Source organism: Macrotis lagotis, chromosome 1, assembly GCF_037893015.1.
Source record: "Macrotis lagotis isolate mMagLag1 chromosome 1, bilby.v1.9.chrom.fasta, whole genome shotgun sequence".
Classification (NCBI taxonomy): Eukaryota; Metazoa; Chordata; class Mammalia; order Peramelemorphia; family Peramelidae; genus Macrotis; species Macrotis lagotis.
The window spans coordinates 9214039-9231856 of record NC_133658.1 but is presented as its reverse complement, the minus strand read 5'-3'; the positions used below and the strand labels follow the sequence as shown (position 1 = coordinate 9231856).

General features: G+C 44.4%; 1 protein-coding gene across 3 annotated transcripts in view; it reads left to right on the top strand.

The window, feature by feature from the left end:
- The window catches only part of TRIB2 (tribbles pseudokinase 2), a 42728-nt gene extending 25505 nt beyond the window's left edge, over positions 1-17223 (top strand). Inside the window, exons 3-4 of one of the 3 annotated variants that reach the window (XR_012470311.1) lie at positions 9260-10112; positions 10199-17222. Coding sequence is in view for 2 of the 3 variants with exons in the window: in XM_074195098.1 (XP_074051199.1) it covers positions 9260-9728 (469 nt within the window). In the remaining variant the exon portion in view is untranslated. Of the gene's footprint in view, positions 1-9259 lie in introns of all 3 variants that reach the window. The other 2 variants (XM_074195098.1, XM_074195094.1) reach the window with 2 other exon arrangements.
- The last annotated feature ends 595 nt before the right edge of the window (positions 17224-17818 follow it).

Here is a 17818-nt window from a genome sequence, read left to right as displayed (position 1 = left end):
TCCACACTTGAGCTCATAGTCTGTCAGATTGGTGGCTCTGCTGAAGTCTTCCATGATAGTTCACTCTCCTATCCATTCTTGTTAGCTAGAATCAGTTGAACTGAAACCTCAGAAGGGTAGATCTTTCATTCTGTCCTGATTAAATGTCTATTACCCAGTTTCCAGTGGACATATCTCTGCTAATTGCCAAGGACATCCCCAATCAGTCTCCTCATCGCTCCCAGAATCGCAGAATTCAGGAGAGACAGGCTAGCAGCCAGCTAGCCCAAACCAACAGAGTCTCCACAATAAAATATAAAGAAGAGCCCCCCCGCCAAGGAGTTCCTTCTTTTCTGATTGGACCACTCAAGTGAGGGGGAGCCCCCATCTTTTGAGGCAGCTCCTTCTTTGGGACAGCTTGCCATTATTTTCTGGACACCAGCTTAAATTGTTCTCTTTGCAACATGCACCCATTCTAGTTTTGTCCTTAAATCTAATCCTTCTGCCATGGAACAGCCTTTAAAATGATTAAAAATGGCTAATATGTCACCCAGAGTTTTCTTCAGGTCAGCACACCCTCATTCTTTCCAAATTTTCTACACAGATCTAGGTTTCCTTCTGTCTTACTGAGAAAATCAAGGCCTTGAAGTCATTCCTCTTCCCTGTTCTACTGACCCCTCACTCTCTCCTCCCTTTATTTCAGTTGTTAAAGAGGGAGGTTGCAAAAAAAAGAAAAAGGAGTTTGCCTTCTCTTGGTCAAGGTCAAATCCCCTTCCTCTCTCCTTTCCTTTCCAAGCTTGCCTTCCCTGTCATTTCATTCCAGCCTCCTACCTGCATCTACCTTTGTTCTTCATCCTTTTGGACTTTTACCACTCTTGGGCTCTCCCTTCTCTCTCCTCCCGTGACCTCCCGTGACAAAGCCCTCTCCCAGTTACACTGGTGACTGTGTCTCCTTTCCTTGTATCACCTCCTATCCCCTGAATTTGTGGATGTTTCCCAGGGTTCTAGTTGACTGTATGTTCTCCAGAGATGGCAAGTTATCAGAAGAACGGAAACACTTGGGAGACGTGACTTGTCTTGGCTTCTTTGTATCCCTGGCTTGTCTTGTAATTACTGACTAATAAATGTTTGTTCATTTATTCCCTTATTTATTCCAGTTCCATCTTGGACTTGGAATTAGAGGGTGTGGAGTTGGATCTTGACTCTCTGCAATTTGTCCCTGGTCCTCAGTTTCCTTATCTGTCCTATGAGGATAGTCTTCCTCTCCTGATCTTAAAGCTCTCATTTTTAATCTCACATGAACCTTGGTTTAAAGCTGGAAAGGAGCTTTTGAGTCTTATGCCCAGCCCTCAAATGTATACATAAGGCACCTGAGATCTGGGGAGAGCAATTGATTTTTCCAAAGTCCTAACAGAAACAAGACCTGAACCCAGTTCCCTGGCTACCAGTCCAAGATCCCCCTAGATTCTTTTCTTGAGAGGTAAATAATTTAGAATGAACATGTCCATTTTGTAGATGAGAAAACTGAGGTCTGGGGCACAGCAGGGACTTGCCCAGAAACTCAAGAAGCCAGGAATAGAAGAAATTTGGATCTCCTGCCCCCTGAATCCAGAGTTCTTTCTATCCCATGCCAACCATCTCCAGATCTGGGGATTCACCCACACCCAGTTTCTTCAGGGCACAGGAAGCCAGCCTGTGGGACTCTGGCTAATTTTGAATGAAATTATGAATCACCTGTACTGCCTCTCCCAGAGAAGAGCTATTTTCAGGCCCTGGATCTAGTGAAGGGAGGGAGGTTGGGAGGGAGGGAAAAATTAACCAATCCTTTACACCTTCTGGGTTTTAATGATTTATGGAAAAGTGACATGCGCTTCAGAGTGTTGGCAGTGTTGGCGGCAGGGTGTAATTTCATTTGTGAAAGGCTTTTGTAATCACAGTTAAAGAAGGGAAATCTTCTCCCAGGCTCTGTCTTGTAGAGGGCTGTAAACAATCCTAAGAGCACAGATTGTGGGGGGAAGCACAGAGAGAGGAAGGTACTTTCCCAAGGACACACAGCTAGTCTTAGGTAGAACTCCGACTTGAAACCATTCATTCATTTGCAGGCTTTTATGAAGTACTGAGTATGTGCCAGTCACCGGAATTACTCTTTATTGAACTGGACCTGCGATCTCATTGATCTCTAGCTTCCAAAGAGGAGAGTTCCTCAACCAGTGCAGAGTGGCACCTCCCCTGCACCTGATAGGAGGTAGTGCTTTTAATATTTGTAAAACCCTTAGTGCAGTGCTTGGCCTACCCCTTCCCTTCCCCGCCCCAATAGGCTTAGAGACTTGCTGGGGACTATGAGAGGTTCCAAAGACCAGATCTAGAGGTCAAAGGACCCTACAAAGGATGTCATTAGAAAAGACAAGTGAGGTAGAACTTGAACCCAAGGCTCATGCTTCAGAGGGTTATGTAGACTGTCTCTCTGGTCCATAGAGAGACAAAACAAGAAACAGCCCCTACCCTCTATGGAGCATCCATTCTCCTGGGGGGGGGGGGGAATAATATCCACAACAAAGTCAATGTAGGTCAAAAGAGGAATCTGAGTTTGAGTCTTGCCTCTGAGCCATGCTTACTTTGTGACCTTGGGTCCATCAGGTATCTTGTCAAGGTTTCCTTTCTCTCTGCCAATGAAGACCCAGGTCTGGTTGAAAAGTCACAAAATGCAAAGGAATTTGGGCCACCCTTTGAGTGGATTTGCTAACTATCGGCACCCACCATCATCTTCTTGTGCCTTACTTAGCACCAGAATTGACAAGCAGGTCCTTCTGTCCATTGGTCCATTGCATAACCAAGAAGGTGGGAAGGGAGAAAGAACAGTGGATTTGGAGCAGGAGGTTCTGGGCTAGAATCCTGACTTTGCATGATCCTGGCTGCTTCATATCTCCATTTTCTCATCCCTGAAGTAGGAGGGATCCATGGCGTTTGCCCTTCTTGCTTCTTTCTTGTACTGGGAGTTCTTGGAAAGATGGGAAGGACTGAATACAGATGATGCACTCTTAGACACTCCTGGTGTGTGTCCTGGTCTAAAGAAGGGTCAACAGTGATTTGTTGACCCATGGCCCTAAACTTAAGGGGTATTTCTAACTCCCCTGAAAAGAGTCCCCTTTATTTTATGTCTCGACCTATAATATAGGATGAGTCAGGGTCTGCCTAGGTCCTTCAAGCAGGGGCATAGAACTCCTTGAGGAGAGGAGTAATCTCACTGTCATTGGCAGAGAGACTCATGAGACTGGATGGTCACCAAGGGCAGTGGAACCCAGGGCTATTCTCAACAAATAAGATGATACACAGACAGCCTCACAAACCTTAAATCTCTCTGTCTCTCTAACTAACTATATCTATATCTATATATGTGTGTGTGTGTGTGTGTGTGTGTGTGTGTGTGTATATATATATATATATGTATATACAGAGAGAGAGAGATCATACACACACATGTGTGTGCCTTATTTACACATTTATACACATCTATGTAGCATACATATGGGATATACATGTGTTTGTGTCAGCCAACAGGGCTCTTACACTCTTAGCACATGTCATCTGGGGAGGCAGTTTTCTAAAACTGAGGACACAAAAAGAACTAAAATCAGTCCCTGCCCATAGGAAGCATCTATGTGCATGATTGTGGCTGTTATTGTTGCAAGTGCCTAAGATATGTTTCTTGATGAATGAATTCTCTGCCATCCATGCCTTTGTTCATACTGTGTCCCCTGCCATTCCCCCATATCCCCAGGGTACCCACCTTGCTTCCTTCAATTATGCCCATCCTTTCTGGCCCAATCTGGTCCTGCCTCCTCCAGAAGGTTCCCCCATCTGCTCTAATCCACACTGATGTCTTGGCATTAGAAATCCTACTACAACCTTAAGCTTGCTAGTCCATTCGAGACCCTCTGTGAGCCTGGGGCATCAGGTACTTTTAGCCCCATTCTCCAGATGAAGACAGTTGAATTTCACAGGTGGAATTTGAACCCAGATCTTCAGACACCAAGTCACCACTTTATTGGGATGCTTTCATTAATGTGTGGGGTGAGATATGACCAGTTACTGTTTCACTGGAGTGATATAGCTAGATCTATCTAAATAGTTATTGTATAACATACAGTACAAAATGAGGAGGGAAGGGAGGGAGGGAGGGAGGAGGAGGAGAGGGTTTGCGTTTAAATTGCAGCTGTGCAGTTAATAATAACTCTCTGATGTGGATCGATAATATGGTCTACAAAACCTTGCGCGATCCACTTGGGGTTCTTCCTCTGTTAAAGGACAGGGTGGAATTCTGGAACGTAAGGCCCCTCCCTTCCTCATCTGAAGAAGAAGCCTTAGCCTGTCAGACCTGAGCAGAAGCTGAGGATTTTGTGGATCCTATATGGGCCAGAAGGGGTCTGAGGATGCCACCCACCTCTTGGGGGACAGGGCTCGGGTTGGGGGGGCTGAGGCTCTTCTCTGAGCATCTCTTGGAGGGAGTGGGGGAGGGGGTAAGAGCATGCTGCATCCCCCTCCCCCCAACCCACTTGGGGCCAAGGAATGTGGAGAAGCCCTGGGCTTTCGGGGTCCCTTTGAGCTCCCCGTTCAGCCTGGCTGGGCTGCGTCAGTGAATGGCATATTGATAAGCCCTCAGAGTGGCTTTGTTTTTCCTGGGTTTCCCTGTCTGTTTCCATGGAGACGGCCACGCATTTCCGTTGGAGGGCTCCCCCACCCTCTGACTGCGCCTCTGTGGTTCCATTCACCAGTCATGGGAAGACACAGCCCCAGCCCCCTTCTTCCCTTCCAGACGATGAATGAGGGGTAGAGGGGTAGGGAGATGTACATGAATGTGATGTATGTATGTGTCTGATGTGTGTGAATGTGTGTACAGTGTGAGTGTGTATGTGGTATATGAATTGTCTGGGTATGTATATGTCTGGGGGGGGGGTGCAGCGGACAGGCTTATCTCTCCCCTTTCACATATTATAAAAAGTGAAAGCATTGTTTTATCAGCGATCAGACAGATGGATTTTTCCTGCGACCTCCCTTTTTGTTCCCATGTTGTAACTTGAAAGAGGGACTGGAGCCCTGCGGCTACATTGGGAGCAGGGGCCCTGCAGCATCCCAAGGTCCATGGGATGACCCCTCCCAAGGGAGGCTGGGAGTCTTTGACTTGGGAGTAAGGGTGCCATGTTCCTGGCTGATAACTAGCCTTGGAACTTGCATGATCCTCTAATGGTGGAGTTGGGCAGTCTTGCAATGGGCAGGATCTTCCACATGGGACTCGGTTTGAAGGTGCTGGGGGTTGGGAACCCCAGATCAGAGCAGGTTCCCTTGACCTGGAAGGGACCTTAGAACACAGAAGAGAGAACATCACCAGGGAATGATCTCAGAACTGAGAGTTCATCCGGCCCCTCTCCCTTTCCCTTCCATCATCCAGATGAGCCACCTGGGACCCCAAGAGGACAAAGGCTTTGCCCAGATTCAGTGGCAGGTCTGGCCTCCCATTAGAGTCTCTTGTTGACTAGGTGGAGGCCCTTACTTCAACATAGTTGAATGTTCCCATTTGTACTGTTCCTAATGGATTGATGTAAACAAGAACAGGATGTTTGCTAAGCAGAGAAGGGGCAGAAGAAATGACCTCTGAGTGTGAGAAGCTGGCCCTCCCCCTCCTCCATTCTCAGCCCTTGTTCTGGCTTATTCCTCTCATCTTGAGCAATAGCAGGCCCAGCAGGGGAGACCGGCCTCCTGCCCAGTAGCAGCTACAGGGAGAGCACTCACAAGAGCCAGACACGTTCCCATGAGACACCTGGTGATGCAGAGACCCAGAAGGTTGCCCCTCTGTGGTCCTCTGCCATCTGGATGCCCCAGGAGGGACTTTATCTGGGGTTTAAAGGAGGAAACTGGGAGAGGGGAGGGATGTGCCCATGCCTGGACATCTCAGAAGGAGGCAAGCAGGGGGGAGTTTCCAATAATCACAAGTTGGCACAAGTGATGGGGTTATCCATTTAGAGTTGGGAGGGGCTTAAATCATTCCACCACAGATGGGCAGAATTTCAGTTTCAAGAAAAGGAAGAAATCTCTAGAGCAGCTCAAAGCAGCCCTGCCTCAGAGGAATTCCCCACCCTTACCTGGTAGACCTAACCACTGGAAACCCTCCAGTGTGGGAGAACATGCACCTCCTGGGGTGTGGACAGCCCACCTTCTTTCCAAGTTTCTCCTGACAAAATAGGCTCTTTGCCATCTCTTCCCATTCCTCCGAGTTCAGCCTCCCATGCCCAGACCCAACCTGACCAGCCTCTCTTCCACACATAGCAGCTTTTGGAGTTTGGGAGGCCAGGAACCCTCAGCTCCTTCCTAAGGAGAAATAGCCCCAGGTCCTTAAACAGGTCTGCCCTGGCAGGGACCCCAGGCTGGTCATCATCTTTCTTATCCTTAATTACTTAATCAGCCAGCAAATACTGATTAAACCAATTACCCTTTCTTTCTGCGTCTGAGTTATATGTTTTCTCATTGGTCCTCACAACTCCTTGGGGAGGTCAGGAATGCAGAATACAAAGACTGACCCCATTTGCCAAGGAGACTCAGAGAGGTTTCTTTTCCCATGGTGACCGACAGAAACAGTGTGGACCACTAGAAAGTGGGTGTCAGAGGACATGAATTCAAATTCTGCCATGCCACTTAGTGCTTACATGACCTTATATAAGTCACTTCTCCTTTATGGCTTCAGGTACTTTCAAGCTGTGTGACCCTGGCAAACCTCTTAACCTCTGTTTGCCTCAGTTTCCTTCTCTGTAAAATGATGTGTATGATAGTTCTTACTTCCCAGACTTGTGGTGAGGATCAAATGAGATAACAATTATAGAGTTTTCAAGACAATGACTGGCACATTGTTAGCATGATGCAAGTATTAGCTGCTATTAGGAATTCTCCATTCCTGGGCAGTTGGTCTGAGGGTAAGGGCTGCCTCACGCCCTAGAGAGCAGAGCAGCCACTGACAGACTAGGAAGGATTTGTCTTTAAGCTGACAATTCGAGATGAGCCCATCCGACTCTGTTCTATTTTTATGGCATTTTGAGGCAGGGGGTGGGGAGGAAAATGGATATTTGGAGAAGTCTTCTGTTTCTCTCTGCCCAATTGGGAGATTTGCTAAAAAGAGATAGAGACAGAGACATATAGCATTATAAATTGCATAATTTTATATACACGGCATTATGTACACACATTTATAATACACACACACACACACACACACACACACACATTCACATTCTTATACAACAAACTTACCCTTCATCATCAATGTCTGGTCCAATGATCAAGCTTACATTACCAGAGGATCCATGGCATCAGTTGTTATGGGCTTACCCTGTTAGCATTTAGGCCATTGTCTGGGAACCCATAGCTACTGTGGGGAAGTAGAGGTGCTGCTCATTTACTTAGGAATGTGTTGCCTGTATAGAAGGGGTTCTTAACATAAAGTCTGGGAACTTTTTAGATAGGTAAATGGATGGATAGATGGATGAATGGATGAATAGATAGTCAGACAAATAGATGATATATAAAAAGAGATAGAGAAATTAAAAATGTACAAATGGATGATAGACGAACATAAGATAGATGATCTATAGAGATACATAGATAGATAGACAGACAGATATAGATAGATAAATAGGTAGATAGGTAGATAGATAGATAGATAGATAGATAGATAGATAGATAGATAGATAGACAGACAGATGGACAGATGGACGGATGGATGGATGGATGGATAAAATTTGGAAATATAGGAAGGACAAATTGTATTTCAGTGAAATTAGTTTCCTTTGAAATGCTGTGCATTATTTTGTAGGTATTTGATTATGACAAAAATATGATTATGCCAAAAGGTCCACTTTTAGACTATTAAAGGGAGTTCATGCCCTAACACAAAGAAAATACAGGAACTCTGCTCTCAAGAGTCTTTCCACCAAGAGGAAAAGGTAGCACTTTGAATTTAGGGAAGGCAGATCTGGAGTGGAATCAGTAGTGGGCCAGGACTCAGGGAGGCAGGGTTTAAATTCCAGGCTTGTTTTTACCCATATGAACTTGGATAAGTCACTGTCACTCTGTGCCTCAGTTTCTTCAGTCTTCTGGATTGCTAAATCTCTTTGACAAGAGACATGCCACATAGCTGAGAGAGAAAGAGACCAAAAAAGATGAGGATTTTAGAATATTTTTCTTTCTTCACTTCACCCTTATTTAAAATAAAACAAAACAAAATCAAAAAATGTGGGTAGAAGGTAAAGAACTGTGATTGGGAAAAGAGAGGACTGTTGACTTGTTTTCTGAAACTTCCCTGATATCATTTAACTAATCTAGGAAGGAAATTGAAAGATTTATTTTTCCCCAGGGAAAGACCTAGAATACATGAGTGAGATTGTACAGTTTCTCAGTGCAGAGGACCTGACTCCAAACCCAAGATCTTGCTGCTTATTACCTACTTATTAACTATAGACAAGACACTTCCCCGTCCAGGCCTCAGTTTCCTCATCTGTCAAATGACAGGGTTTGATGAGATTGTCTACAGAATCCCTACTCAATCCAAGAAGGATCATCTCCTGTGACTCAACAACTTCTCAGAACCCTCCAGCTATTATAATCTATAAACTTTGTTCTAAGACTCATTCAGGTTCTGCTCCTCTATGTTTGAAGCGTCCTTCCTTTCAGCATCCTCTTGTCTCACTTGTAAGACTTCTCCTATCTCTAATGTTCTCTATCCTGTGTTCTCAAGTCCCTTCTGGCTCTGACCCTTCTTCTAGGTTCGTTCCAGTGCTGACATTGTATATTCCAAGGTTCTGTTTTTGGCTCATTCTTCATTCTGAGAACATCTTTTAGCTCTAACAGTATTTGTCTAAAGTTTCCTTGTGGTATTTTCTTCTCTGTTTTTTTTTTTTTTTTGTATTACAAATTTCTTAACTTTCTGGCCTTCTAGGTCCTAGGTTTATGGTCCCTCCATCTCTGCCCTTCCGTTTAAAGACTAGGACATTCCCTGCTCTCAGGTCCTTCAATGATCAGATATTCTAGAACAATGAGCTATTTCTTTGGTTTGTGTTAAGTTGTCTGGACTCACCCTATGTATTCTAATCCATCAGGTAGGGGTTCTCTGGAGATGACGTGTTTCATTCTATAGTTGAGACTTGTGATTGTTTTTTCCCCCTATCTCTTCATTCTGTTGTTCTCTTCAGGAGGTCCTTGCTCATTTCTCTGCTTCTCTTTCCCCTTCTCTCTACAGGACTAGAGTAAAACTTGAGAGCTTGGAAGATGCGTACATCTTGAGAGGAGGGGACGATTCTCTGTCGGACAAGCACGGCTGCCCAGCCTATGTGAGCCCGGAGATCCTGAACACCAACGGCAGCTACTCTGGCAAAGCCGCAGACGTTTGGAGCCTGGGCGTCATGCTCTACACCATGCTGGTCGGACGATACCCTTTCCATGACATTGAGCCCAGCTCCCTCTTCAGCAAGATCCGGCGGGGCCAGTTCAACATTCCAGAGACTCTCTCCCCCAAGGCAAAATGTCTTATCCGTAGCATCCTTCGGCGGGAGCCCTCTGAGCGGCTGACCTCCCAGGAGATTCTGGACCATCCTTGGTTTTCCACAGATTTTAATGTCTCAAATTCGGGATATGGTGCTAAGGAAGTATCTGACCAGCTGGTGCCGGATGTAAACATGGAGGAAGACTTGGACCCTTTTTTTAATTGAGCACACCTAAAGACTCAGTGTTTAGAAGGTACGTGAGTCACATGAAGGATCCTTTCTTGACTGAGTTCTACCACCCACCCACATTGGCCTAGCTTGGTAGCAAAAGAGGGACACAAGCTCCTGGGTCAAAGAAAAGAAGATCTGCCCTCCGAGAGCTGCCCTTCGCCACCACATGTAGCACGGGGGATCGCTGAGGCCAGGGTGGGGTGGGCCAGGGCAGAACTCTGCTATCAGGGTAGATTGATGGGAGCCAAGGCAATAGGGAGAGGGCGTGACTCCCCTCAACGTACCTAGGCTCCGAGGAGATGCCACATGTCGATTCTCCAATCCAGGGGCTGCTCTCGACCACTCCAATTTCTGTTGTGTTTTGCGGATCTCAGTGGGGTAGAAACTTTCTTTTTTTCCTTTTTTGCCTCAGACACACATTTGGCATCGCACTGTTAGTAATTAATTCCTTGTCATTTATTCAGGGAAGGGATGATTGGCCGACAATTTTTACTTTCCAAGAAAACAAACCAACCTGTCTGATAACTAAATGGGACTCACTCCAACACAAAACGAAAGCCGGTGCAAAATGGTCTGGCGTGGGAAAGATGGGTGCCAAAGGCGAACACGAACACCGGAAGAGTTCAGTTCACATCTGATCTGGTTCTTCTAAGTCAACTCATTAGTATTCTCATCAGGAGTTGACACTTGAGTGCTTCCTGCCCCTCCTGGGGAAGGATCTCTCTCCTTCAGCAAACCCTTCTGTTTTGCGTTGAATGGATTGTCACAGGAAGCTATTAGGACTCTGAAATTCCAGGAGCATTATTGCTAAAAGAGCTAATTACTGGAGTTTTTTTTTTTAATTAAAAAGAGAGAAAGAGAGAGAGAGAAAGAGAAGTGGAAAAAAGAAGTATAGAAAAGCTCAACATAATTTGGTTATCGATGACATAGGTTGGGAACATGGGTTTCCCTTTTTGCTGTGCTTGATATGAGCAAAAAAGGGCCAGAGAGAACAGGAAGTTGTTAAGTCACTGTGTGACTTTGGTCCAGTCCAGTTTCTTCTCTTGGCCTCAGTTTCTTCCTCCGTTAAAAACAAGAGGGTGATTGCTCAAGTCCCTTCCAACTCTTAACATCCTAACTTCCGGGTGCTCTCCTGGATCTCTCATTGGACTCTTTTGTGATTCTCAACGTTGGGTTTGAACACAACAGCATCACAACTGGTTGACCCCTGAGTAAAATCCAGGGTCAGACCTTGTTGTCTTTCAGAGAGAGGAGCTTGGCCCTGGTTGAGCTCACCTGCTACCCCACTGGAATGGGGAGGGGGGTTCATTAGCCATTGGCTTCTGAATTAGAGCGGCAGCCTGCCATCCTCGCTCAACAGAGAGGAGAGATGCACCTTCGTTTTGTATTGTATTGTCCGGAATCACTATTTATTACAGAAAAAGTCACAGTGGTGATAGATTAATGCCAGTATGTCAATTACGGGTTCACCGGGATGACATGTTACATGCTGTAGCTGACAATGATCATTTTTATTTTTTCCTTCCTCTGTTTGGGTATTTGTCCCTGAAATGACTGTTTCTTTCACTTTCCTAGGTAGCTAGCTTTCTTTGATTTAGCTTGGCAGATTCCCCCTTTTTCTCTTGCTGTATGATAAGGAACTCCCTTGGCCTCAGTCTTTGTGTTTCCAGTATGTACCTCATTGTTGGGACTTGACTGCCTGTGTGTGTGCTTTGTGAAATGGTCACATTTTCTGGGTAGGTAACACGTGGACTCTCTAGGATGTAAATGTTACTTGAATTTGTGTTTCGTTAGAGTATGTGGCATGTACATGCAGATGCTTGGATGCTACCAACCTGCCTGGCAGGATATAACATGGTCACACTCACAAGACAAGTGTTCCCAGGAGACAGAGCTACCGCCGACCTGCCCTCGGTTTCATTTTGATCACTGAGACTCTCGAAAGGAGGATTGTTTTATTTTATTTTATTTTATTATTTTATTTTTTACACTCTGATGATGGTGCTGTGTCAAGAAGGACCTTTTTTCCCCCCGTTTGTTTGTCTGTCTGGTTTCTCCCTCCCCCTCCCCTCCCCTTCCCTCATTTTTTAAGTCCCTTGTAGGAAGAAAGATCGGTGATGTGCATGGCGGGGCTCTCCACCCTCTGGTGCTTTGTCACGGATTTCGATTTCATGTTTTTGTCCTAATCTCTTCAATAAATAAAATTGTGCATATTTAACTAAAAGTCACGGTTGACTCTGTTCTCTCCCTGCCAATCTTGGAACTTCACCTACCTGCCCAGATATGTTATAGTTTGGGGAGCTGTCTCCCCAGTGCCTCCTAACACAGACTCTTATTGAAAATGACAGATTTCTGGGATTCCAAAGCTAGAGGGAAACTCAGAAACCATTGGGTCCAATCTCTCCTTCAACAAATGATCAGCCAGTCTCGACTTGCAGACCTCCAGTGAAGGGGATCTCCCTACCTCCAGAAGTAGCCCTTGTCACTTTGGGATCTGGCATCAAGTCTACCCCTTTGCAGATTCTGACCATTCTGTCAAATGATGCCCTGTGAGGCCAAATAGAACAAATGAACTTGATCCAGTGGAAGTTGTAGGAGATTTAGAACTTTTTTAGCTCCAAGACTTTTACTTCCGTGTGACAACCCTACAAATACAAGAAGATGGCTGTCTTATTCCCCCCAGTCTTCCCTTCCCTTGGCAGAAGAGACCCAGTTCCTTTGATGTGGGCTCATTGTTGTAATACCAGAAAAAATTCTGAAAGAGTGAAATTTCAATTAATAGTCATATATCCTTTTCATGAATTACTTAAAGGTACACCCCTGAAAATAGGTTTTAATAAGGGGTAAGAAGGATGGATCCAAAGAGTCTAGTTGCCTGAGAAAGTGATATCATAGGAGAATGAAGTTGGAGTTCTTTTGATGTGGTATCATTCTAATGTCTATGGATGAGCAACAATGAGTCTGTCATGAGCATGCTATTATTTACGCATGATAAGAGCAGTCCATATCATTCCAACTTTGGACAGTTGGCACAATGGTTTCTTAACTAGAGATCTTTGAGGTAGAGGTACATATTATTCCTCTATCACACAAATTGAGGAAACTACGGCTCATAGAGGTGACAGGATAAATCTGAAATGACACAGATAAGAAGTAGTAGGCATCAACCCACTAAGCTGTCTAATCACACTTCATGTTTTGGGGGGAGTAGACTGAGAGCCAAAGTAGCTAAGCACTTTGCCCAAGGATTGATGAGCACCATCAGAATTTGAGACATACTTCTTTTAATTTCAGATCCCCTGCATTGAACTGGATCTTCTTTCAAGTCAAAATAGTCTCTCCACTAAACTCTTAGAGTTGGCACCAGCATCCGTCAACCTGATCAGAAAACTTCCAGTAGAAATGCTAATAGCTGGGCGGCTAGGTGGCACAATGGATAGAGCACCAGTCTGGAGTCAGGAATACCTGAGTTCAAATCCAGCCTCAGACACTTAATAATTACCTGTGTGGCCTTGGGCAAGCCACTTAACCCCATTGCCTTGCAAAACAAACAAAAAGGAAGCTAAAAAATTTACTAATAGCTGCAAATGGTATTTCAATGGACCCTTGGAATCATGGCTAGAAGAAATACTCTCTTTGTAAATACAGATAACAACCTAACCCAACTTATACATCCTGGGTGATTTCTGTCCATGTTTTTCCATTAATAATCTGCTGAAGATCTATTCATTGCCTTCTGCCATTTTTTCAGTCTTTCTACTATGTAGCTATAACAGCAGGACTGCCCATATAACCCCTGGTCCAGCTACATGGTGGACCCACTTCTTTTTCCTGATCATATGATCAGAATTCTCAATGAGATCACCAGTTATATTTCATGGAAGATGGCATGTTTTATTATCATAGAGTTAATAGAATGATGTAGAAAATGCAAACACTATTGTTCATCTGATTCTATAGAACAAAATGGCACCATAATGACTATTTCAACAAGATATATCAAAAGGTTTATAGTTTCCTTGGTATGACAAGAGAGAGAATCTAGTTTAACTGTCTTTCTGATCATTCACCTAAGACTTGGTGTCAAATCAGTGAAGTGGAGTCTTGCCAGTGGTGTTTACCATCACCACATAGGAGATTTAGCAGAGGGCTGAAGTCATAGATGGATCTCCCAATGGAGAAGCCACATTCAGAGCTCCAGATATGGATTGCATCAGGCCCTAGAGCACTCCTAGAATTCCATGGAAACGGTGATGTACTTACTCTATAACAGTTTGGCCTGACCATGAACAGGGGGACATCAAGTTGGATTAGGAAAATATGTTACCCAGCTTGCAACATAAATTAGATGAACCAATTGGCACAGTTGGGTGACTCAGCAAATAGAGCACCAAGCCCTGGAGTCAGGGGGACCTGAATGCAAATATGGCTCCAGACAAGTGATATTTACTAGCTTTGTGACCTTGGGCAAGTCACCTCACCCCTATTGCCTCAAATCCAGGACCATCTCCAATGGTCCTGATCCTTATCTGGCCATTGGATGTAATTGACTCTGGAGGAGGAAGTGAGGCTGATGACTTAGCATAGTCTCCCTACCCTCACTCAAATCCAATTCATTTGTTTGTCATGGTACCACCTCCCTGATGTCATGGTCTTCTTTGAAAATGAAGGATAAACAATGATAGATGAACCAATTACAGTGCCCCTTCATTAATCTATGCATATATTTAGAGTAGGTATACATGTGTGTGTATGTATGTATATGTGTGTGTGTGGAGTTAGGGAGAGAACTGTCCATAGTTCTATTTCTACCTAAATTAAGGACCTATCTTTTGAATCCTGATATTCTACCAGAATTATAGTATAGCTATAAGTCATAGAAGATGTTAATCTCCAAAAAAAGTAAGTATCACTTACAGGTCTATCTCAGAACAATTGGGGTGTGAGTCAGTCACAACATATTCATGAGGGGCAATTTCAGAGAATAAATAGGACATTGAGAGCAAAATATAATAAATTCAGAAGACAGGCTAGTCTAAAAGGTGAGGATGGTAGACATCTAATCTGAGGGCTCTACCAGAATCCTCAATATCAGGAAAAATTAAAGCAGGGGAACATGGAATATTTACAGGGTGAACCCCTGTAGCAAACCAGGCAGTATAGAAGTTATAGATGATGAGAGAGCAGGGATGAGTTGCTATCGCTATACCACTGGAGGGAATTCCCACAGTGACATCAGAAGTACTGGAGACATTGGAGTACCCCTTTATCCTTTCTATGAAGCCATCAGTGGAAATTGTGGAAACCTACTTAAGTCTACCATGAGAGTCATCCAGAATATTGAACTTTCTGAGACTGAGATGTTCTGGGATTCATATTCACACAGTATTAATTTCAGAACATTTTTAATAAGAAAGGATAGGATTTTTATTATATGGTCAGGCAACAGGCTATCCTTGGCTAAACTGCACAATTATCTAAGTACAAGCCAGCCTACTCTCTTCCTATTAAATCCTCATCCTGACTTGTCATTCTGCCAGACTGGCATTTATATAGAAAGGGAGAGTGGTAGGACCACTAAATTGAAGGGCAGAGGAGTAGTATGTTAATGCCTGCTTTGCCATCTCCCACCCCAGAAACTGGAATGATTCCAGGACTCTGCCTCCTCTTTAAAAATAAGATTGAAATTATTTGACCTCTAAGGTCATATTCAATGACCTTTTTATTTTCACAACAACCAAGTGATATGGTGCAAATATGATAATAGGTCCCATTTTTTAGTTGGCAACATTGAAGTTCAGAAAGAACTGGCTAGACAAAGATGACAAATGGGCAGTGATTCATAGAACTTGGCAAAACGGTTTTTGTAGTATTATCCATAGTATTACTGCCACCATCTTCTTATCAGGTGAGCATGAGAGCCTCCTACCCATAATCTGATTATCTACCAGAGCACTTCACACTTGAACTCTCTCCCTTTGACCACTCACATGTCTATGGAATCATTCCACTGATGCTCCTTACGTAATCATCACAGTTTCCACTTAAGGGTTTTTCCTAAAAAGAATTCCAGGTCTTGCCAGAAGCCTAGACATAGATAAGTAGAGGGATTTTTTCTCATCATAGCCAAGAAGGCCATGGGCTTTGCCAAAGCCAAGGCATCTCAAACTTCCCATCAGTCTGTTACTACACACACACACACACACACACACACACACACACACACACATAGAGCCTGTAGGTAGCTGAGAAAGAAACTCCATAACTTTAGGATTTACATCCTAGCTTGTACTCTCTGTCTTTCTCTTTTGGTCTCTCTATCAATCTTTCTTCCTTTCGATCTCTCTCTGTCTCTGTCTCTGTCTGTCTCTTTCAACTTGTGGACTTGCCATGTAATTACACTTATTTGGGCCTTGATTTCTCCATCTGTAAAAAAGGGGACTTGCAGGGGCGGCTAGGTGGCGTAGTGGATAAAGCACTGGCCCTGGAGTCAGGAGTACCTGGGTTCAAATCTGGTCTCAGACACTTAATAATGACCTAGCTGTGTGGCCTTGGGCAAGCCACTTAACCCCGTTTGCCTTACAAAAAAAAAAAAAACCTAAAAAAAAGGGGGGGACTTGCACCGTCTGCTTTTGAGGGAAAGTGTTTGCAAATCTTAAAGTGCTTTATATAATGATATATACACATGCGTATTCATATGTAAGTATACATATACACATATGCATTTATATGTGTGTATTTATGTGTATGTGCATCTATAAATATTTGGGGGAGTTTTGCCCATAGCTATGTGACAGGAACTATAGATAATGCAATGCAATTGAATTGCCTTTAAACACTGTTCAGAGAACTAGCTTACTAGAAGAAGCCAGTGTCCCAATGAACCAGACCCTGTGCCAGGGTCATAACAAACTTCAGGTGTTCTGGAAGAGCCAATGGAAAGCTCCGCAAAGTGAAAGTGGGGAGACTGTGGGGTACTGGCAAATCAAGGTAGGTTACATGTCAAAGGTGACATATGGGGGGAGCTTTAAAGGGTGAGGAGGAAGTCAACAGAGGAAGGAGGAACATCTGCATGTAGGTTCAAAGAAAAACAAAGTCATAGAGGTGAAGAAATGGAGGATGCGTTCAGCAGATGAAGCAGAACCTAGGAAGAAGGCCTGGCCTCTGGATGACAGTGTTCAGGGGGATGATTCTCCTTGGGAGTGGGGGCAGAGTGGGACAAATCTCATTGTGAGGCATGTGTGTGAGTGAATATTGGGTGTATGAATGTGAGTACGTGAGTGTGTATGATTTTGTGTGTGTGAGTATGTGTGTGCACATGTGGAAACCTGTGTATGAGAATGGGTATGAGTGTGAGCACAAGTGCATGCTTATGAATGTGTAAGTGTGCATATGAGTGCATAAACGTGTGAGTGTGGATACATGCAATTGTGTGCTTGTGAGTTTGAGTGTGTGTGTGTGTGTGTGAGAGAGAGAGAGAGAGAGAGAGAGAGAGAGAGAGAGAGAGAGACTTTAACTTTCCCAATAGAAACTTCACCTTGACCTCTTTACAGTTTCTTGGTCTAGTCTATACGACTGGCTACAGATCTGGAGTCAGAGAGCAAGTTTAATCCTCCCACATGGCCACCCCTGGGAGTCTTGTCAGCCTGTGATCAGTCTAACAGTTAGCATTTCTTAAGCGCTTACTGAGGACCTGGAACTATGCTTGCAAAGGAAGAGGAAAAGTTGCCTTAGCCTTCCAGAGCTCCTATTCTAAAGGGGTGGGGGTGGGGGTGGGCATGGGGGTGGGCGTGGGGGTGGGCGTGGGGGTGGGTGTGGGGGTGGGACAGAGATACCAGATTAAGAACTGGCAATCTATGAAATGCCTACAAAGTGGATGCATAGTTATTTCGGAGGAGAAGTCAACTGCATTCTCATGGGTCACATCTCTGGGCTCTTCAGTCATTCCTTCAACCTCATGGATCAGGACTTTCTTCACCCAGCTTGCCCATCCCTAGACACCCTTCAGTTCACCAATACCCACCCAGAGCAGGGGTTCTAGAAAAGGACATTAATCCCCCCACCCCGGTCTGGACAGTCAAGGG